Source organism: Diospyros lotus, chromosome 8 (assembly GCF_014633365.1).
Source record: "Diospyros lotus cultivar Yz01 chromosome 8, ASM1463336v1, whole genome shotgun sequence".
In the NCBI taxonomy this organism is placed as follows: Eukaryota; Viridiplantae; Streptophyta; class Magnoliopsida; order Ericales; family Ebenaceae; genus Diospyros; species Diospyros lotus.
Window position 1 is genome coordinate 34148725 of NC_068345.1, and position 23318 is coordinate 34172042.

At 37.4% G+C, this 23318-nt stretch overlaps 1 protein-coding gene across 4 annotated transcripts in view; it reads left to right on the plus strand.

Annotated features, from left to right (window-relative positions):
* LOC127807928 (stromal processing peptidase, chloroplastic) overlaps positions 1-23318 on the plus strand; it is a 36639-nt gene that overhangs the window by 4486 nt on the left and 8835 nt on the right. For all 4 annotated transcript variants that reach the window (XM_052346164.1, XM_052346162.1, XM_052346163.1 and 1 more), the window contains 16 exons: positions 1816-2057; positions 9973-10171; positions 11787-11834; positions 14195-14302; positions 14413-14601; positions 14708-15007; positions 16465-16566; positions 17330-17464; positions 17681-17905; positions 19349-19552; positions 19641-19811; positions 20044-20193; positions 20492-20629; positions 20881-21108; positions 21200-21352; positions 21587-21713. In XM_052346164.1, the coding sequence (XP_052202124.1) occupies positions 1816-2057; positions 9973-10171; positions 11787-11834; positions 14195-14302; positions 14413-14601; positions 14708-15007; positions 16465-16566; positions 17330-17464; positions 17681-17905; positions 19349-19552; positions 19641-19811; positions 20044-20193; positions 20492-20629; positions 20881-21108; positions 21200-21352; positions 21587-21713 (2719 nt within the window). The remainder of the gene's footprint in view (positions 1-1815; positions 2058-9972; positions 10172-11786; positions 11835-14194; positions 14303-14412; positions 14602-14707; positions 15008-16464; positions 16567-17329; positions 17465-17680; positions 17906-19348; positions 19553-19640; positions 19812-20043; positions 20194-20491; positions 20630-20880; positions 21109-21199; positions 21353-21586; positions 21714-23318) is intronic.

The window sequence follows — 23318 nt, forward strand, 5'->3', positions numbered from 1 at the left end:
CAGTGATGTATCATTGGCATTTCCAGCAACTGCAATTCCTTTCTTATCATCCTGAATTTTTGGATCCATTGCAGGTAATTTCATCAACTTCTTGCAGATTGGAGGTCACAGGTAGGATTCCAGCTCCTTCTGGAATCGGTTCTGCAGTCGATCTTGAATAAAGATCCACTAGGATACTAACCTGAAACTTCTTTGAAAACTGAATCAGAATTTCATCCAACTTTTGGTTGATGTTAGCAAAACTTTCCCCGAATGTTTTCTTCAATGACTGTATACTTTCAAGAGTCCCTTTGGCCATCTCCACAATTCAAATCCTTTGACAATTTGCCTCTGAAACAGCCCCTTGATAATTGCCTCTTGATCAGCTTCCAAGGATCGCCTCAGTCAACGGTTGAAATAGAGAAATCAGCAGCTTCATGAGAATCTGTCAGCTCTGAACAGCTTCCTGAGAATCAATTGGCTTTGATACAGCCTCCTGTAATTCAATTAGCTCTGGATCAGCCACTAAGATTCACCTGAATCTGTATCTGTAATGCTTTCAGAATTTGCCTGCAAGCAGCTCCAATGACCACCTTGCTCTGCTCAGTTCTGAACTGTCTTTGATTCCTTCAAAATCAGATTGGAAACAACTACTAGTAATCGCCTATCACAGCTGAGAATCAACCAGCTCTGATACCAACTGTCATGAACCTGGGTTTGACCTATGGTTTAGAATGGAATTTGGAAGAAATTGGGGAAGATAGAACAGAAAAGAAGGGAGAAATCAGAAGAACTGAGGGGGGAAATCAGACAGAACAGAGAGATCAGGGAGAAAGTAGGGAGAGATATCAGAGAAGTTGAGAGAACAGATTTCTATTATCCTTCCACCATCCTATTCTCTAACTAATCTAACCTATTTGTAGGCTGCTCTATCCTTTCTGTTACAATACAAGTGAAAGGTACAAACAACTACAGCAACAAAGCACAACCAAAAGAAATACATCTAATATATCCTTGAGGTCGTGACACATACCTCCAGAATTCTCAAATTAGGACACTGCCTGTGTCAACTGCCTTTCCTTTCCTCTTGAGGCTAGTTCTTATATTGCACCTTTCCTCCTTAACTGAATTGTTTGACTATTGCATGAACTGGGACCCTGCCTTTGCGTCCAAATTGCAGTCAATCTTGTTCGGATGACCTCCGAAACTATGTTCATCACTCAATGATTGAGACACATGCCCTGACCCAAGGCTAACAGATTCAATATTTTAAGTTTGCCATTTGGTACATGTGTTACCTACACAATCAAGTGCCTACAATAACCTATATCTACCTAATATGATAGCAATTTTCAAGGTCTCAAAGACAAACAAATGTTGGTACAGTGGTGAGTGGTATCTTGATAATCTTCATACATAAAGAAGTTTTGTTTTGTTTAAGTTGTTTTTCGTGCAAATGTGTACATGGCTGATATAATATGATTTTTATTGGATAAGCTGTTATGTTAAAGTTTCTTTTTAATGGAATTTCTCAAGATACTTCTCTAGGCCATAAACACATATCTTATTTTGCAATTCTTGATGCATGAGTAAAGTTTGCAGAATACAGCTAGAAACAGACATATCTAATGATCTATCAGATATGATTTCTGTACATCCTGTGTAAAAGGCCTTTATATATATATCTCTGTTTACACTCATGAATTTTGGAGATTCATTTTCTTTATTAGTTAGCAGACAACTTAAATGTTTCTGAGAAAAACTAAGAAGTAATCAAATCTCCTTTTCAGTTGCTTGCTAGGGATTTTATCTTACTGATGGCCTGCTTTTGCTTAGGTAAAGCAAGTTTATGTTCCTCGTGCAGCCGTGGGTCCAGATGAGCCTCATGCAGCCAGTACGGCCTGGCCAGAGGGCATTTTGGATAAACAAAGTTCTCATTCATTGGATCTGGAAATAGAAAGAACAGAATTGGAAAGTTTTTTAAGTACCGAACTTCCATCTCATCCGAAGTTGTATAGAGGGCAGTTAAGGAATGGACTTCGCTATCTTATTTTACCAAACAAAGTTCCACCAAACAGGTAATAGGCTTCTGCAGAACTACAGTTAACTAGCATCTAATTAACAAATTGATTGTACTTGAGCATAAGATGTATGTATGAACTGTCATATTAACACCAAATATAATGTTGTAAGGGGGAAAAGTTGAGCCTACGGTTAAAGTTAGTTGATATGAATATCCTTAAAAGTCCTGCCAACCTTGTGGCTGTTCTTGCTATTACATTGATGTGATAAGGTCGGTTGTTGACCTTGATCCTCCTCAATTCCATGAACAGCAACTGAGTTTTTTGAGGTACACATATACTACATATTGCAAAGAGGGTGTAATCTTTGAACAGAGGACTATACAAAGTTAAAACTATTAGTTATCAACAAGTTAGGTTCTATTGTAAAAGAAATGTTGGAGATCATAAAGATGGCAGATTGGATATTTAAGTTTAAAAAGGAAAGATAGGGTGGTTGAAAGAATTTAAGATTTAAAAGGTGAGGCAGCCTATAAGATAAGATAAGCTCCAAATTCAAGGGAATGATACAGCTTGAAAGAGGAAGATAATTCAGCATTTCAAATATCAGTTACTGTTATGTAAATTTAAATTTATTCTTGTTTTTTCGGAGATAGCATAGATATTTTGTATTTGTATAAATACCCCTACTCAAATTCGATAAAATTTCAATTAAGCCTTCTCCCTAATTGCTAACAAGAAAAAGAGAGAAAATAAAGATTGATGGGACAACTTCTTAAGCTAGAACTGAAAGGTCATAAAAAAGAAAGAAAAATTTGTGATGTACACTCATCCATAGCTTCTTCTTTTTTGGTAAGGAAACAAAGAAGTTGTTGGTAAATGAGGGGATGATCCAGAAGAGTTAGGAGTTTTCTCAAAGCTATTTAATAAATACATAAAAACAAATACATTGGGTGGTTTTGATAATTTTGAAGAAGAGAGAAATTACATAATCTATAGATATATTTATCCAAATGAAATAAAACAAGCCATAAATCAGATGAAGAATGATACAATAATTGGACCAGATAATATCTGAATGGAAATATGAAAATGCAGGCAAAGGCATCATATGGTTGACAAAATTACTAACAAGATCCCTCAGAGAATGTTTGGAAAATGGAGTTATAGTGTGAGAAGTTAGAGGTAGAACTCCAACCTGAAAAGATAGCTTAATAGGTGGAGGGATCCTCCTTCTTATATATAGCTCAGGTCTCCCTTGCTGAGGCGATGTGAGATTCTTCCATATAGGAACAATGAGATGTGTAAGTAGTGAAAAATTATAGAGGGATCAAGCTAATGATCAATATGATGAAATTTTATGAGTGGGTGATTGAGAAATGATTAAGAAGATAAATAAAATTATTTTGAAAATCAATTTGGTTTCATGCCTAATAGTTTAATAATGGAAGTTTTCTACTTAGTAGGGAATTTGATGAAGAGGTCTTGTGTAGAGGATTTTAAAAAAGAAGGGAATTTTGGGTTGCTTATGTATAGGTTATTAAGGGCACGCATTATTAAATAAAAATGTATGTTTAAGAATTATGAAGAAAATATTAAACCTTTTCAATTGCAATTGGATTACATAAAAAATTTGCTCTTAAAACTTTTACCTTTTCACTTTGGTGATAGGTGAACTCCAAAGTACATCTAAGAAGAGGAGTCTTTGATTCCACCTAATGTGATTAAGGCTTTTGATGAAGATATTTTTCTAGTAATGTGCATGAATAAAATAATTGAATTGTAAGCTAAAAATACAGAAGTACTACCAATCTAATATGAAGATGCCATTGAATCATCATCATTGCAAGCCTTAGTTCCACTAGATGGGGTTGACTATATAAATTTTTGGTCTCCAATCATCTCTATCCACGGCCATATCTTTTCTACAACAATTATATTCATGACATACCTAGGGTTTTTTTTAACCAAGTTTGGCCTTTCTCTACTGTCTGCCTCCCGATGATGACAATGGAATTCCCCTCTAAATTTGGGGTGAATTGAGAAGGAATGAGAGAGACGGAGAGAGAGAATAGCTGAGATAGGGGAGAGAATTGAGGTGGGAAGAATTGAATTTTTGTTTGTATTGATCGATTCTTATTAGAGTGTGATCAATGTATTGTATATTGATCCACCACTTGGAACTAGGCGCCAAAGGTAGCCCAAATTCAAAAATAGCATAACACCTACTATCATATTATTACATGAAGGCCCCTACTGTCTAAGCAATAATCTAGTACCCTTGGGAATTTGCTTGAGGAATTCAGGAAGGTATTCCCAAGAATTGTTCTCTAAGTGCAAGTTTGACTAGCGAACCAAAACCTGTGTGAGAGGTACTCCTTGCCTGTAGATGACTCATTTGTCCACTATGGTAGTAGGTTCTATCTCCTTGGCAGCTTCAGTAATCATAGGAAGTAAGGTCCGACTCACTAGGCTGGTTCCTACCGACTTCTTGAGTAGAGATACGTGAAAGATGGGGTGGATTTGAGAACCTTCTAGTAGTTGGAGTTTATAAGCAGCCTTCCCAAACTGTGCAACAATTGGATATGGCCCATAGAACTTTGGATTGAGTTTGGTTACCTATGTCTGTGAGAGAGCCTTCAAGTGAGCATGTCTTAACTTCAAGTACACTTCTCCTCCTATCCTCAATTTGTTTCATCTTGTTTTGGGCATTGCACAACTCTTTCTTTAATGTTGCTAGCACCTATTGTCGTTGTTGTAGATAAGAATCCATTGTTGCTATGGTGGTGAGTCCTCCCATAGTTGGTAGAAGTGGTGGTTTGTAGCCGTATAAGGCCTTGAATGGAGTCATCTTTTGGCCACTATGGTGGCATGAGTTGTACCACTATTGTGCTAGTGATAACTATTTGTGCCACTTGGTAGGCTGCAGGAAAAATAGGTAGCATAAGTATGTCTCCAAACATTGGTTTACCCTCTCCGTTTGCCCGTTCATTTTTGGATGGTAGGCAGGTGACATGTGGAGTTGCATGCCCAGTGATTTCAGTAGTTCCTTTCATAGCAAGCTAGTGAAGACTTTGTCCTTGTCCGATACAATTGACTGTGGAACTCTATGTAATTTCACCACTTGGTTTAGAAACGGCCTTGCTACTTCTTGAGCGGTAAAGGGGTGTTCTAGGCTAATGAAGTGGGTGTACTTGATGAATTTGTCCACTACCACCAGAATACAATCTCTCGTCTCTAATCTCGGCAACCCTTCCACAAAGTCCATTGTGATATTAGTCTAGGCCTGTTAAGGAATAGGTAATGGCTGTAGTAGGCCAGGGGGTGCTATGGTCTCATGCTTACACCTTTTACAAGTATTACAGGTCATAACATAATCTATCATTGATTTCTTCAATTGTGACCAATAGAAGAGTTTCTTGACTTGATGGTATGTGTTATGAATGCTTGAATGGCCCCTAATTGTGTAATCATGTAACGAGTGAAGTATTTTTCCCTTTAGATAGCGTTTGTTAAAATGAGTAAGATAAAGTTGTATCAAGATAACTTATTTGTAAGGTCCAAGATAACTTATCTAAAAAGGGGGGGGGGGGGGGGGGAGATAAAATTTATCTAGAAAGTCCAAGATAAGAAGTCACATGATTTTTTTCAGATAAATTTAACAAACGCAATGAAAACACTTTTGTCGGGAATGCTTTCTATATCCCACTTTGTCTAGTTTATATATTGGTTAACAAACACTACCTTAGTAGTTTGCAGTCTCCTGCCACCAATCTGCCCTTGTACCTCAGTAAGTTATTTGATACTATGAACCCTTGTTTGCTGGTTGGGCTTAAGATAAGTTGTTCCATCAGTTCCTTAGTCCAATTCCTTTTCTCATGGTTGTCCGTGACCTCTTGATACTAGTCTAGAATGATGGAAGTTATGGCTGCAGATGTTCCTTCCTCAAAACAACATGAGAGGGCATTAACAACCTTGTTCTCTACCCCTTTTTCTATATTGTATCACATAGTCTAGCCCCATCAATTTTGACATTCCCTTCTTCTGTAGGTGAGTATGTAACGTTTATTGCAATAGGAATTTTAGACTCTCGCGATCAGTCTTAATGATAAATTGCCCCCCTTTGAGATAGTGCCTCCATTTATCCACTGCTATGAGGATTGCTAGTAGTTCTTTGTCCACTGCTTTGAGATAGTGCCAAGGTTTTTGGGGGCCAATGCTTAACTGATGAAGGCCAAGGGCCTGCCCCCCTACATTAATACTACTCCCACACCATTGCTGCTTGCATCTACTTCCAATACAAAGGGCTCCTTGAAGTCAGGTAAACTTAGGGTCGGCACTTCACTCATTGTCTTTTTAAGCAACTCAAAGGCCTTCTCTGCTTTCTCATTCCAAATGATTCCCTCCTTTCCTAGCAAATCCATGAGTGGCTTACTGATCACCCATCACAAACTGGCAGTAATATCTTATAAGTCCCAAAAATCCACTCAGGGCCCTAATAGTAGTAGGTTTGGTCCATGAGGTCATTGTGGCTATCTTCCTTGGATTTGTGCTTATTCCAGCACTAGATCTTATGTGTCCAAGGTACTCTACTTGGAGTTATGCAAAGGCACATTTTGATTTCTTGATGTACAATTGGTTGAGCCTAAGGACTTTAAAAGTGGTTCGTAAGTGTCCTAGGTGTTGTGAGAAAGAGGGGTTGTGAGCCGATATGTTATCAAAGAACACAAGAATGAATTTGTTTAAGTATGGTTCAAAGATCTAGTTTATTAAGGTTTGGAGGGTTGCAGGGGCATTGGTGAGCCTGAATGGCATCACTATGAATTCGTAGTGCCCCTGATAGGTCTTGAAAGTTGTTTTGAAGATGTCATTAGGGTTCATCCGTATCTGGTGGTATTTGGATTAAAGGTCTAGTTTGGTGAACACTTTGTCAAATTTCAATTCGTCCAAAGGTCTTCGATGATGGGTATGAGAAACTTGTTTTTGACTATAAGAGAATTGAGTTGACGATAGTCAACACAAAATCGCCAACTATCGTCCTTCTTTTTAACTAGAAGTACTGGGGATGCGTAGGGACTGTGGTTGGGTCTAATGATGGACCTTTGAAGCATGTCCTTGATCATCTTTTCTATTTCAACCTTATGTTTTAGAGGATAACGGTCGGATCTAATGTTTACGGGCTCAGTGTTGGATTTGAGGGTGATGGTGTGGTCAAGGGGTCTTTCCGGGGGTAGGAGTTTGGGTTCCACAAATAAGTCCTTAAACTCAACTAGAAGTGAATCAAGAGAATCAAGTTTTTGTACCTTCCATTGAGATTGGGACTGACTGTTGATGGTTAGCCTTAATTCTCCTTCTTGTTCCCGTCCTTCTTCTATATGTTCCACTGCATGGACTGAGAATAGTTGTGCCACCTGTGATAATTTTCTCTTGAAGATCTTATGTAACTTCTTTCCTGATATCATTTTGCATAGCATTGCCTCTACACTCTTCCTCTTGCCCTCTTTTTCAAATGTTAGTTCCATCTTATTGAAATCAAAACAAATTGGGCTCACATTCTTCATCCAATCTACTCCAAGCAATCTCAAATTTGCTTCAAATTACTCTCCGTGCATTTGCTAGCAGAATCCTACATAGGCCGATTTACAAATAACCTTATACCCATTAGCCATTACTATTGAAAGTGGCTAGGTGCTAGTAAGGTGACAATTCAACTTCCTTGCCATACCCTCATCTAGGAAGTTGTGTGCTTCCAATGTCTATTAGTATCATCAATTTATTATTGTGAGCCTTTCCTTACACCTTGATTATCTTACTGTTGATTAATCCCCTCAATGCGTGTAGTGATATCTCCACATTCTCCTCCCCTTTAGTCTCCATATGATTTGTGTTCTTTTCATCCATTGCCTCCACTTCTTCTTCCCCTTCCAGCAATAGTAGTTACCTTCTGTGTTGGTACCTTGGGGTGTATTTGTCCCTATAATGGAAACAGAGTTCGACCTGCCTCCTCTGTTCCATGATCCTTTTGCCAGGTGGTTGAGTAGGAGTGATAATTGCCATCCCCTTGGTCCCTTGCCCAATCTTACCTCCTTCCTTGTTGAACCCTTGGCTCCCTTGCTAGGGAACGCTTGGGCTTAATACTCTTCCCATCCATTTATGTTTCTTCATAAGGGCCTCCACTATTGTCACGACCTTGAGGGTATTTTTGTAATAAAGACTATCGATGCATAAACAGTTGTACTAAGCGGTTACCGCTTTAGCCACTTGTACCTATTTGGTTATGCTATAACAACTGAGAGTAATAGCCTATAAAAGGCCATGTACGGAGGATGGGAATCATTAAATGAAGAGATTGGTTCTTTCCCTCCTTTTCTCTCTCTAATTCTCCCTCCTCTTTCAAATTCTCTCTCCACTTTCCTCTCTATTCTATAATTCAAGAATTGGCCAAGCCTCAGATTTGAGGTGTGACAACTATCAACTCCTGTAACCTTGCACTCTCAGCCTCCTACTTGATAGTCTTAGGTTGAAACATCTTAACTGTGGGGTGTAACTCTTTGCTTAAGCCGCTGATGAAACTTGAGACGAAGTATCCTTTTGTGAGTGTGGGGTTAAGGATTAATAGGAGGGATATTAGCTCTTCAAACTTCAATTGATACGATTGCACCGTTCTCTCTTGTCTAAGCTTGTTGAATTCTTCTGCAACGTCCAACAAACTCCGATCCCCGAATCATTTGCATAAATCCTCCACAAATTCTGTCCATAGGCAACTCTCTTTCACTCGACTCCACCCTTAAAACTAGGCATCCCCTGGCATCATTGAGGTAAGCAGCAACCAATGTGACCTTCTGCTGTTTGGGTACATTATATACACTAAACATATGCTCACGCCACCTCACCCACCACCTTGGGTTCTGGCCATCAAATAACGGGATCTTCATCTTTGGCATTGGGAATCCGGGCTAATTAAGAACAGCTGGAGCTCCCAGCCTTCTTTCCACAGTATTTTCTCCTACCAGTGATGAATCTATCTCAAACTCCAATGATCCCTTGATCAATGGGCCGTCCCATGCTCGGGGAGGATTGGCTCAGATCTTGTCTCTAGGAGGGAATTTGGGAGAAAGCCTTACTGGGTTTTGGCTGGTGAACATCACCATGAATTGCTGCATCTGATGTCACAGCTGTTGGTTCTGTTTGTGCATTTGGTCTTGCAGCTGATTGTGCTGATCGCAACTCTCCTCGTGCCACCTTTCCATCGCTCCTTCTATCCTCCTTCCCACCTCCGATGACTCCAACGTTCCTATCCAAATTTGCATGTCCGCCACTGCCGCTGTAACTTGTTGCAGATGTGATTCCATCTGCTTCATTCTCATTCCATCAGCCGTGGAGAAGAAGATAGCGTCTGTAATTACTGCCCGGAATTGTGCCCTGGTACCAGTTTGTCAGCCTCCTGGTGCTGACAATGGAATTCCCCTCTGAATTTGGGGCGAATTGAGAAGGAATGAAAGGGAAATGAGAGAGGGGGAGAGAGAGAGGAGAGAATTGAGGCAGGAAGAATTGAATTTCTGTTTGTATTGATCGATCCTCACTGGAGCGGGATCAGTGTATTATATACTGATCCACCGCTTGGAACTAGGCGCTAAAGGCAGCTCAAATTCAAAAATAGAATAACCGCCTACTATCAGATTTTTACATGAAGGCCCCTACTGTCTAAACAATATGTGAATGTCCCCCCTGCGTTTATAACAGTGGGCACATGACATCTACCTCTTACTATAAAGTTTTTTCCATTCCATCCTAGCTCAAGGGTGTGTCTATTGGTTTTTTTTCTTACACATCCAAACTATCTTGGACCTTATCTTCAATATGCATCACTCCAATTGTATTTCAGATAATCTTGTTTTAGTTATCTTCAAAACATATGTAATCTGTGGGTATGTCTCTCATTGTATATAATTTTTTCTTTTACCAATTTTAGGTTTGAAGCACACATGGAACTTCATGTGGGATCTATTGATGAGGAAGATGATGAACAAGGCATTGCACATATGATTGAACATGTTGCTTTCCTTGGAAGTAAGAAGCGTGAAAAACTGCTTGGTACTGGGGCCCGTTCAAATGCTTACACAGATTTCCATCATACTGTGTTTCACATTCATTCACCAACTTGTACAAAGGTTTGTGTCATTTCACTTGTGACTCCAATTTTTATTGTCAATAGTGAACAGTGCTGTATATCTTGATCTATGATCAGTTGAAATCCACTTTTATCTCTTCCTTTCTTTTTTAAATGTTAGGAGCCTGTCTTGCTCTTTTGGGCGTGTTATGTTGGCCCTATTTGGCCTTGAGTTGCAAAAAATGAGTTGAGGTGATGTGAGTGGGTTGAGTTGAGTTTTAGTTATTAATAAAATATTATAATAGAATATGTGATAACGTTATTATATTATATTATATTGTACTAGTTTCTTGTATAATATATTTTATTGTAATATCATATTATTACAATATAATATAATAAAATATTATTGTTACAAATATAATACTTATAACACCATTAAACTATAAGCTTCAACTCATCCAACTTTTCTCAACCTCATCAAAATCATGCGGTTGAATTTGGGGCCTTACACATAACTGAGTTGAGTTGAAGAGTTGGGAGGTTATCAAACACCCTTGATACTGAGTTTGCCCCTGGATCACCTCAATTTGGTCTTGAACTCAATTCCAAACTGGGCTGCTGTCTCCTGTCTAGGTTTTCTTGTCAAAAACTTGATCTTCAGTGCATGTGTGTGTATGTACTTCCATCACTACTGACTAACATGTGTGGGCTAAACACTTGGGGAAGAAGGAAATGAAATTAAGCAAATTAAATGATCTACTAAATGTCCCTGCTTCTGCCTGGTCAACATATTAAATGATCTATGTGCCATTGATGTGGGACAGCATGGATTTGCAGAAAATTAGGGAAGAAAAAGAAGAAAATCACAGAGGGAAGAGAAAAACCTGGCGAAAAAGAATATGAGGAGGATAAGCCAGAAGAAAGATAAATAGATAACAGCAGCGGAGGTGATGCAGAAACAGATAAGAATAAAAAAACAGAGGAGAGAAGCAGCTGCAGAAAGGAGTATAGGAGGAAAGAAGAGGAGGAGCAAGGGGATGAGTGCTCCAGCTCCACTAAATACGTAACTCAAGTTTTATTCATTCCCCAAAAAATCAAATATTTGGATTACACCAATGAGCCATATATACAGGCTTGTTAAAAATCCTAAAGCAACTAAGACTCTTGTAGAACTACTCTTACCTAATATTGTAACCTGATACCACTTAAATTGTAGCACACAATTTACTAAAAGTCTTAATAAAAGTAAAATACATTAGATAATATCAGAAACTCCTAGTCACATTAAAACAACTAAAATACATTATATAATATCAGAAACTCCTAATCACATTAAAACTAGTTACTTTATTTGTTATGTTGTGAGTCCCAATCATCATGACTACATCATCTATATAGGATGTGGTAGTAGCAAAATAAGTTCTTTAGAGTCATTGCACATGGTTTCTATGCTTGAGCAGAATCTTGTCTGTTTGCGTGTAATTGGCATTTTTGACAAGATATTGAATGGTGTGTGCTTTTCTTGAAATTAAGTGTTGGCATAACATATTTTACTTTTGCAAAATATTGGATTCAGTTGTAGCAATATTGAGCTACTGACATCCAACTTATTGTTACGTTTGCAAAATATAGGATTTCTTATTTGTACTAATCATGGCTTCTTTTTATAATAGGACTCTGAAGGTGATCTACTTCCATCTGTTCTTGATGCATTGAATGAGGTATTAATCAAACTTCTTCTCTAGGATGCTTATTATACATTATTAAATGAGGAACTCAAATTCAAGACACTCTTGGACACTGACTCCAACCATATGTTGATTTTCCATTGTCTATGTAAATTCAGAAAGTATGATTGAAACCTACACTGCCAAAAGAGGGCGTACACTTGCGGTGCTTGCTTTGTATTGAACTAACTACTTCTGATAAGGCAAGCAGGGTGTTACCTGGATGTAGTCACAGGAGAAGGCACAGAGCCAGCAGAAAGCTACTGTGGTTGAGGCTCTTCTCCCATTGTTAGTAAAGGAGGTGTAGGATGTCTGTGCCTTCTATACTAATTTTTTAAGCCTGCTAGTCTACAGGAGATTCTAGGGACAAGTACAGAAAAACAAACTGCACTATGTTTTTTCAACTACCTTTTTTTTTAATCAGATCATGTGATTCTAGAATACGCATTTTGTGGTACATTGAGCATGTCAGTAAGGCGGGTTTGGCATGGTTTAGCTCTTACCCTTTTTAATTAGATAACCAAACCTTGTTCCATAGACACACTTGGGATGGGCATTGATTAATTTTTACTGTTTGAAACGTGTTTGTGCTGGCATGTAGAAGTTAGTAGCAAATTTCAGCATCCAAACTTTCTGAGATTTTTCACAACTACGCCATGACAGATGGCTCATCTTTGCCATTGGTGTAAGGAAGAGTGTAAAGCCAAAAACTAAGGTCTTGTTCTCTTAGCTGTTTTCAACCTGATTTGAATTTTTAGTTTTTCAAAACACTGAAAAGGCGTTTACTTTATTATTTTCAAAAATGCATTTTAGGAAACAAGGAAATTTTTTATAAAGAAAACCCAAAACAACATTTTGTTGATTTGGGTGTTTTTAGCCAAAACTAACTGAAAACACCCAAAATGTTGAAAACATGGAAAACACCTAGCAGCCTCCCCCCACCCCACCCTAATCTCGCATAGACCCACATCTCATCTCTTCTCTCCTTTCTCCTCTCTTTTCTGGCCGTCGATTGCCACTGCCACCACGCCTGTCGCTGTTAATTGCTCACGCCATCGGCGATGCGAGCCGCCGTCGACCGCCCCCCAGCTGGTTGTTGGTTTTGTCTCCTCTCTCATCTCTTATCTCTTCTCTTGTAGGTTTTTGGGTATGTTGGTTGATGGGCCATTGAGTGTCAGGTGGTTACCTCTGATCATCGGAAACCACTGGCCACGATGGCCGGTGGCGACTGACAGTGCTTATATAGGCGGGTGGGTGGAATGTTTAAGTTTAGATCTAAGAAGATTTGACCATTGGGTCTTGCTGATTTTTGGGTACGTTGGTCGATGGGCCCTTGGGTGTCAGGTGGTTGTCTCTGATCGCCGGAAACCACCGGCCACCGTGGCCGGTGGCTACTGGCAGTGTATCTATAGGTGTTGGCCGAAAATTAAAAATTATATCTATGAAAATCCAACCGTTAAATTTGGCCCATTTTTGTGTATATTAACTCCCTTGGCTTAGAGTTTCTAATGGTAGGCTCTGATCGTGTGAATCTTCGACCAACGGTGGTCGCCGGTGTTGGAGAAGATGTAGGGCGTCAAAGAAGAAGAAAAGAGAACAAAAGAAAAGGAAGAAAAGGAAAAAAGAAAAGAAAAGAAAAGAAAAAAAATGAATTAAAAAATTTATTATTAAATTTTGAAAATAAAATTATATATTTATTTAAAATTTAAAAAATGTAGTATATCTATATTATAATTAAAATATAAGATAACATATATTATATTATTAAGCGTATAATTTAATATAAATTATTAGTAAGATCTATGTTAGTAATTTATTAATCAAAATTATTGTTTTATTTTAACAGTAGAATTTTATTAAAAAGAGTTAATTTTATTATTAAATAATTAAATTCATTGAATAAAATATCACAATGACAAAAAAGAAATAGTTTTTTAAAATTTCAAAATAAGCGTATTTTCTAGTTTTCTATTTTAAGAAATAGTTTTTCAAAATGACAAAAAAAATGCGTTTTTAAAAATTTTAAAATAGACATTTAAAATACAAAGCTAAAAATGAATTCAAAACTCAAAACTCAAAATTGAAATGCGAAGAGAGCACCACCTTAAACCTGTCTTTTTAAATATCTGACACAAAGAAAGAGGCAGGAAGTATTTTTCTACCCTAATGATTGAGCAACTGCCACACCTATCCCAAAAGTGATGCAGGTCAACCCCTTTTAAGCCATCCCTGCATCCATTCTTCTTTTTGAGACCCTCCTTGTCCCATCCAAGTCTAGGGCCTCTGGGTAGGTCCCTGATATTTTGGGCCAGATTCCAATCCATCTAACATGCTGCACATTTTCTTGTTTACAGATAGCTTTTCATCCAAAATTCCTTACTTCTCGAGTGGAGAAAGAAAGAAGAGCAATATTATCAGAACTACAAATGATGAATACGATAGAGTACCGTGTCGACTGCCAGGTACTATGTTTAGGATATTCAATGAGTTTTTACTTCCTCTTTTGGGTGATAATTGACTAATATGGCACCTTTTGACTGGATTATTCTTTTTTCTTTCATTTTAAACATAGTTGCTACAACATTTGCATTCTGAGAACAAACTGAGTAAGAGATTCCCAATTGGATTGGAAGAGCAAATTAAGAAGTGGGATGCAGACAAAATTAGAAAATTCCACGAGCGTTGGTACTTTCCAGCAAATGCTACTTTATATATTGTCGGTGACATAGACAACATTCCAAAGACAGTTTACCATATTGAAGTACGTGCACGTATGATGTTCTATGAGTTTCAGTGCATATGTTGATTAGCTTTAAGTACTTAGTTTGGTTAATATGATATTTATATACTTTGTGAGTGTTATTCAGGCTGTTTTTGGACAAACTGGCATGGAAAATGAGACAGCAGCAACACCGAACCCTAGTGCATTTGGTGCAATGGCTAATTTCTTGGTTCCTAAGCTTGCAGTTGGCCTGGCTGGAAATTTATCACAAGATAGGTCTGCTGTTTCCACTGAGCGGTCACAAATTTTAAAAAAGGAAAGGCATGCAACTCGTCCTCCTGTTAAGCATAATTGGTCCATTTCTGGAAACAATGAGAATACAAAGCCTCCACAGATATTTCAGCATGAACTACTGCAAAATTTCTCCATCAATATGTTCTGCAAGGTTTGAAAAGAACCTAATGCGCTTTTTTGTTTTCCTACTAAAGCGGCAATTTGAACCTTACTTTTAGAATATGTTTATGCCACTTGTGCTTCTTTTTTTTTCATAAATATTTATGCCACCTTTCTTTTCACAAGAATATGCTAATGGCTTTTCATACATTGTCTTTACACCAATAACTCTGTTGGCAAATTCAAGGCTGATTGCTCTCTGTTCTTCTTGATATTACGAATTGACATGGTCAGTTGATTATGTGAAGTATAAAGTGAAAATAAACACTGAAAAGGGTCAAATGAAGATTCACATATTCATATATAGAGGGAGCACTTGCAGTAGGTTTACACAAAGAACAGCCTAATGTAAAGTTCTCCTGTAATTCCATGCATTCCCTTCCCTGAGGCTTTTGGGTGTGTGTGTGTGTGTTTTTTTTTTTTTTTTTGGGGGGGGGGGGGGGGTTGAGTGGGGAGCGCTGCTATTGTCATTACATTTTTTTGGTTGATTTACATTTCCTTGTGACTGCTCTTGTTAGGTAAATAAGAGCCTAAAATAATGTTAACCTGTAATTCCATGCACCCCCTCCCCTGAGGCTTTTTTTTGGGGTGGGGGGAGGTGACTGCTATTGTTATCACTTTTTTTGGTTGGCTTACATTTTCTTTATGACTACTTTTATTAGGTAAATGAAGTTCTGTTGATACCGTCCTTGTTCATGCAAAATTGGAATTTGATTATATGAACTCCCTGCAGACGGAGAAAAGGGTTCCACCAGCCTCTTGACAGTTAATACCTAAACATTAAACCAAGTGGAGGGTCCTGTGCTCATACTCTAGAGACCCACCCTGGACAGCGTCTTGCTAGGGAAATCCTAAACCTAATTCATTATATGCTCGGAAGGGGCTTTCCTTGGGGAATTAATCATATAATAACTCAAGGAGTTTGGTAGAGGAAAAATGAAAATGATCTTCATGTTTAACAGACTAAAGTGGCAAGCAAACTGACTTAAGCCAGACATAAGATTCTTTTTGTAGACATCAAGCACAATTTTTTCTTTTTGCCTAACTCAAGCACACAATATTTCATATTATGTATCTTAGGAAATTTGTGCTGCTATTATTGAACTCTGTTCCTGCCATAACCTTCATAGTCATCTTTTTCTAAATACTATGTAATCTGCCTAAAGGCAAGATTAGATCACCTCAACAACTCAAAATGACAAAATACAGCAATCATGTATTAGTAGTATTTAGTTTGTTTGCAAGTTAGGCCTTCTTATTTGGCCATGCTTTGCAGTTTGCGTTGGTAGCTGGTTGTGAGGTTTTATTGTAGCATCATGGGGACTGGCTCAGGCCAATACCCAGATATGTTGATAAAAAAAAATTATTTGTTTGGTCTCTGCTTATTTTTCTTTACTCCCCCCCCCCCCCCCCCTTTTGCTAATATATTGCTTTGAATTCTTTTGGCAGATTCCTGTTAATAAGGTCTGCACATATGGTGACTTACGCAATGTCCTGATGAAGAGAATATTTCTTTCTGCTTTGCATTTCCGTATAAATACCAGATACAAGGTTTATACCCTGTTTACAACTCTCTTATTTCTTCTCATAAATAAATTTGATTGCCAGACTGCCAGTTGATCTGACATAATCATAAGGCATGTTAGGGTTGCAATGTAATTGTACTAACATCCCTTGTACTAACATCCCTTGTCATAATCATAAGGCATGCAACCCTAACATGCCTTATGATTATGTCAGATCTTGTCATTATGTAATTGTACTCGAGGGAACTCATCTATGAGTCAATTGTATCTTGTCATTGTGAGTACTGCAATTTGATTTGTACTTCAGCTGGAAGTTATCAATTGTGTTAGGTGTCTTTCCTTTTTGTTAGATTGGCCTTCCTCCATCTTCTTTCGGTTTTTAATGTGGTCTTTTGTAATTCTTTTTGGATTTATCATTATTACTGCTGTATCATTTCTGAAGTCCAAGGATAATGTGCTATAGCTGGTATTGACAAAGTAGTATAAGAAATGGTTTGGCTGCATATGGAAATCAGTGCTACCAAAGGCCTCATAATAGCTGTTCATATATGGGTTTAAAATTAACATTCAAAGAACTGAAGCCTCAACTTATGCTTGGAGACTCTTCACTTAAGCTGCTTTTATGTGTAAAATTTACTTAGGATCTGGTTATTCATATGACAGGTGTAATCGCTCACATCATTGCTATGTTCTTTCTTATGTTGTATTTATTATCTGGTGACTTAATTGCTTCTTAGATGGCTCCAATTTGCAATTTTATTTCTAGTTAAACATTTTACTTTTTCCAGAGTTCAAATCCTCCATTCACCTCAATTGAATTGGATCATAGTGATTCTGGACGAGAAGGCTGCACTGTGACTACTCTTACAGTTAATGCCGAACCGAATAATTGGCAAAGTGCAATAAAAGTTGCCGTTCAGGAGGTTAGTGTTTGTTTTTAATATCCCTTATTATTGCAGTAAATGCTGATTTCTTCAATTGAGTTTGTCTTTTTTATTTTTTTCACATCATAATTATATGTTGTTTATTTCATTTTAAGGTTCATTAAGATGTTTTAACTTATATACTGCTGCCCAGTTCAGTTACACTACTGTATATTTTAACTGTGTTTATTCTGGTCCGTATCTTTTTTACTGCAGGTTCGGAGGCTGAAGGAGTTTGGAGTCACCAAAGGTGAATTAGCTCGTTATATGGATGCGCTACTGAAAGATAGTGAACAGTTGGCTGCAATGATTGATAGTGTCCCTTCAGTGGATAATTTGGACTTCATTATGGAGAGTGATGCCCTTGGCCATACAGTCATGGATCAAAGACAAGGACATGAGAGTTTGGTTGCTGTTGCTGGAACAGTAACTCTTGAAGAAGTAATTTCTGTTCTTAAATGATGCAACCATTGAGAGTAGCCTAACTTCTTATTGGTGCATTTTACCTAGCAATTTTTATATTGGATATAGTGATGCACAACCCGAAACTAAGAACAAGAGTAATCCTGATTGCTCAAAAACAATATCATTAATCAATGTCAATAATCAAAGCTGTTTTCAATTACAACCTAAAAGGACTTTTTGTAGGCAACTAATAGATAAAAATCTACTCTTAACTATGGTTCCTTGATCCAGTCTAATTGTGATTTTAAACATAATCCCAATCTTTAGGATTCTATTAACTAGAGGAAATAAAAAAGGTATTAAAAGAAATTAGGAAACACATTAAAAATAAGAAATACACTAAATAAAATAAAGATCTACTCTAACTAGGATTCCTTGATCCAACTAATTAAGATTGTAAAGCACAAAGTGAGGTTATTTCTTTGGGCCATGACTATCATCATTTGGGTGGAGTCTTACTTGGTCCATATGTGCAAGTCGGTTTGCATGGATCCGTTGGGGACTAGTTGAGTGAAGCTTGGAGCCCCTACGTTACCAAAAAAAAAATAAAAAGATTGTAAGCATAATCCCAATCTAATTAGGATTCTATTAACTAGAGGAAACTAATTCATAATTCTGTGGCTAGTGACTCCCTGTGGTGAGGTCCAAATATATGATTTCATATTAATTGTTATTTGTAATGCTTTAATGTGACACTAATGACGAAGTTGCATCATCACATGATTGAGCTATTATGGTCCTTTTATGATTGGGAACTTTGTGGAATATGCTTCTTGAAGACCTACTGTTCGAATTGATTATTGTGTTATTCAAACCTCTGTTTAGGAACCCGATTGTCTAGGACTTTTATACATATGGACATGCCATGATGCGTCATGCCTCCCTGATGACACAAGTAGGAGAAGATATTGATATTTTGATCCTTGTCTTGAGGCTATCTTGCTGTAATGTCCTTTATTATGGAACTCTCATGACTATACTATTGTTTCTTTTATCAAATTTCTTCTTGGTTAAAGATGTTAACCTAGTGAAATTACTTATTTTTTGCATCATACAGGATCCAAAGCTCACAATTGGATTTACCTTATAGTACAGTAATATATTCCTTGTTTTGATCTTTCTGTGACTTGTTGTATAAGAAGATTTTATATTTAGAAATGTGAGAAGCCTTCAAGTGTGATGGATATAATGTCAAGCCATTGTGGCTTCACCTAGGTATGTCTAGGTTTTTGGGGTTTTCTCTGTTGTTTCTTTGGTTATATGAAACAAAATTAATCAGATTTATTCAGTGCCCTTTGCTGGTTCTGGTTCTTTCAATAATCTAATACTTAGTCCTGGCGTAATGATTTCAGTTGACCATGTACTTGCCTGTCTGTTGGAAAATCTTAAAATTAATTTCACTTTTTACTAATATTACAGGTTAATTCAGTTGGTGCTGAGGTTTTAGAATTCATCTCTGACTTTGGAAACCCATCTGCGCCACTTCCTGCAGCAATTGTTGCATGTGTTCCAAAGAAATTTCATGTTGATAGAATAGGTGAAACTGACTTCAGGATAACACCTGATGAAATCACCACTGCTATTTGTGCGGGATTGGAGGAACCTGTAGAACCTGAGCCAGAGGTGTTATTTACCTACAACTTTACTTGCTTACACTTTGAACCTCCTCAATTTTCTGAACTTAAACTTTTTTTTTATTTAACATTTGCAGCTTGAGGTGCCAAAAGAATTGATATCTTCATCACAACTTCAGGAATTACTGTTGCAACATAGACCATCTTTTATTCCCACAAGTCCAGAAGTAAATGATGCTAAAGTTTATGATAAGGAAACAGCGATTACTCAGCTGCGACTTTCAAATGGTATTCCTGTTAATTACAAGGTAAATTGAATCATGTTTGCATTCAATTGTTAGTGGCAATTATTCTTCTAATTATGATATACTCAGATACATAGGGCTAGTTTGTGCCAGATGACATTCATAATTGCAGAGGCATTTACAACATTTGTTTTATTTTAGACTTAAATTCTACTGTTTCTTCTCTAGTTACTGTTGCAATGTGTTAACGGTGCATGCTACTCTTACCATGTTTACATTTTTATATGATGTTTAGATCTCTAGGAATGAGGCAAGGGGAGGTGTAATGCGACTTATAGTTGGTGGTGGCCGAGCAGCTGAAATGCCTGACTCAAGGGGTGCCGTTGTGTTGGGTGTTCGAACTCTAAGTGAGGGTGGTCGTGTAGGCAACTTTTCAAGGGAGCAGGTTAACAACAGCATTGTTTTTTTCTAGGATTTCGTTATTTCATACTTTGTGACTGTATAACAATTTCTCTGCAGTACTAAGCAACAATGTTACTGCATTTGGGCATATGGTCTGTAGACAATTGTCTTAATTCTGCTCCAATTCATAGTATTAGTTGTTAACCATTTGCTGATGGCTAACTTTACTTGCAAAATGCCCAGTTTTACATGTATCATTGTGGATTTGTAGCCCATGCATCTTTCTCTATATGATTTTCTGGTTATTGAATTCATCCCCAAATCTTATTATTCTTCTCCAGGTAGAACTTTTTTGTGTCAATCACCTCATTAATTGCTCGCTGGAGTCCACTGAAGAATTTATTTGTATGGAGTTCCGTTTTACATTAAGGGACAATGGAATGCGCGCAGCATTCCAGTTACTTCATATGGTACTTGAGGTAATCTCAGCCTTAACCTTTTGACATTTTGGTAAAAACATTTCCTGTTGGTACATCCTCAGATGGTTTTATTTGTTTGATCTATTGTGACCTGGTTATAGATGGGCTCAAGTTTGCAACTCAAGTCTAATCACATGTTTGAGAATGTCAAATTATTCATCGTAGTTGCTCAGCTACTATACATCATGATTATGCTAATGTTGATGTTTCATCAGTTGCGTTGTTTCTTAATCATTGTTGCTGACATGCAGCATAGCGTCTGGCTTGATGATGCATTTGATCGAGCTAGACAGTTATATTTGTCATATTATCGGTCTATTCCTAAGAGCTTGGAACGCTCAACTGCTCACAAGCTGATGCTAGCCATGTTAAATGGAGATGAGCGTTTCGTTGAGCCCACACCACAATCATTAGAAAACTTAACATTGGAATCAGTAAGAGATGCAGTGATGAATCAGTTTGTTGGTGATAACATGGAAGTGAGTAATTACTGCTACTTAATCTTTTAAATGGGCTTTAAGAGTGAAAAAACAAAACTTTCTCAGCCCAATATGTTCAATCTCTCATCAGGTAAGCATTGTTGGGGACTTCTCAGAGGAGGACATTGAATCTTGTATTCTTGATTACCTGGGCACTGTTAGTGCAAGAAGAGGTTTTGATACAACCCGTGGATTTAACCCAATCAGGTTCCAGCCATATCCATCTGTTCTGCAGTCTCAACAAGTGAGTAGTGATGCTAGTGTTCACAATTAACAATTTTAATTTAATACTTAGTTAAGAAGTTGAAATATTCGTGATGCGTCTATAGTAGGTTTAGCTTTACTGCTTATGATTCTCCAGACATTTGGTTACATGGTGATTGCCCTCTATGTTCCTTTATTATAGGGAGTCTTGTTAGTAAGCCCTCTGCCTTTCCATTGACTTGTGGGGTCTAACTAGTAATTTGGTATTCAACAGGTATTTCTGAAAGACACTGATGAAAGAGCATGCGCATATATTGCTGGCCCTGCTCCGAACCGCTGGGGTTTTACTGCTGACGGAGAAGACCTTTTTGAGACTGTCAGAAACATATCAGCTAATTATGGTTAGTTTTTGCATTACATTATACTGGACCACATATTATATTTGCCTTCCTTTTTCTTTACCATTATTATTTTTGTTGATACTTGCATTTAGTTTCTATCTTATCGTTTTATTGCTACTTCTATCATGTGAGACTATAATATTGTGTCAATCCCACCTAGAATAATCTTCTTATAATTTCATACTGTCTTTGTTCTTTTCCTTTAATATCTGCACCATAGCGGACTTAACATTTAGTAGTGCCAACTCTCCCTCTTCCTTTTCTGTGAAGCAACCGAAAAAGAAAAATATAGTCCTATAAGTACAGGAAGTACAAGGGCTCTGCCTAAGAAATGAACCTTTGTTGGCTTGTTATAGTTTCATGCTGATAAAATGAACCTAGTTTGGTTCTCTATGTTTCAACTCAGAACCTAACCACGATCTAAGAACTAAATCAAATTAATAGAAAAAATATGACATGATTCAGGTCTAAACAAATCTTTTTTAATTGTGATGTTTTAAACAATTCTTTCCCCTTTGCGAGCCCACTTGCCACAGGTACCTGCCAAGTCACAGAGGCAGGCCACAAATCATTTTTTTTCCCTTAGTGTACTATAGAAACCTATCCACCAATATATGAATCTTAGGAGTGGGAGTATCAGTTGCAACTTGAAGAATAAAGCTTGTTGTACAGCCAATATGGTCCCTTCAATGTAAGAATATAACTGACCACTAGTTTATGCAGTCATGGGAACTGTAATGATTTAATATGAATGAGTTTACTTCCTCCCCACTTTGTCAATGTGTGAAATCTCAGCATGCATCCTTGTATCTCTGAATACTGCTATTGAAGCTCACAGATCAGTTAAAAATTTAACTCACAAATTTATTTTGTGAGCCTTTTCTAAAATCAGTGAATGATGTTCAATTGCAGAAATTAACCTCTCTCTCTCTCTCCAGATATGTATGCATATGAAATATATGCATGTCTGTCTGAAACTTTTACTCGCTACACTTTGTGAACTTGTTATGAAGGAGAGCATAGGAGAATTATTTTTATGCTTTTATATTTTATGTGAGATCAAGCTATTAGCAAAAAGTGTAGAATTAAGTCTAAGGAAGAGGCACATAAAGTAGAGTTCTTTTTTGGATGGTTTTTGCTGTTTTCATTTATCTACCAAACCCCCCCCCCCCCCCCCCCAAAAAAAAAAAAAAAAAAAAAAAAAGGACAACTAAAGGAAGAGCACTTAAGCTTTTCACATCACGTGTATCCCAGTTCCTTATGGGCTTTTACATAGATACATAAGCTTTTTTCCTTTTTCTTTTTGTGTGGTGTCTTTTCTTGTTTAGGGTCTTTTCCATACATACATTTCCTTATGAGGAATAAAAAAAGAAAAAGAAAAAACAAAAGCTTGGTTCTGGGCTTGAAACTGAGGATCATCTTCCAACCTGAGAACTTAACTTATGTCAGCGTTCATGAAAGTTGAGACCTGGGACCATTCCACCGGTGCTCTTGAATAGGCACCAAACTGAAATTTGGCTTGGTTGGTTCTCAGCTCAACAAGTTGTGTTAGTTCCCTCTTGGTTCTTTCACTGATGACAGTTTTTGGTGGATGCACTTGTTTCC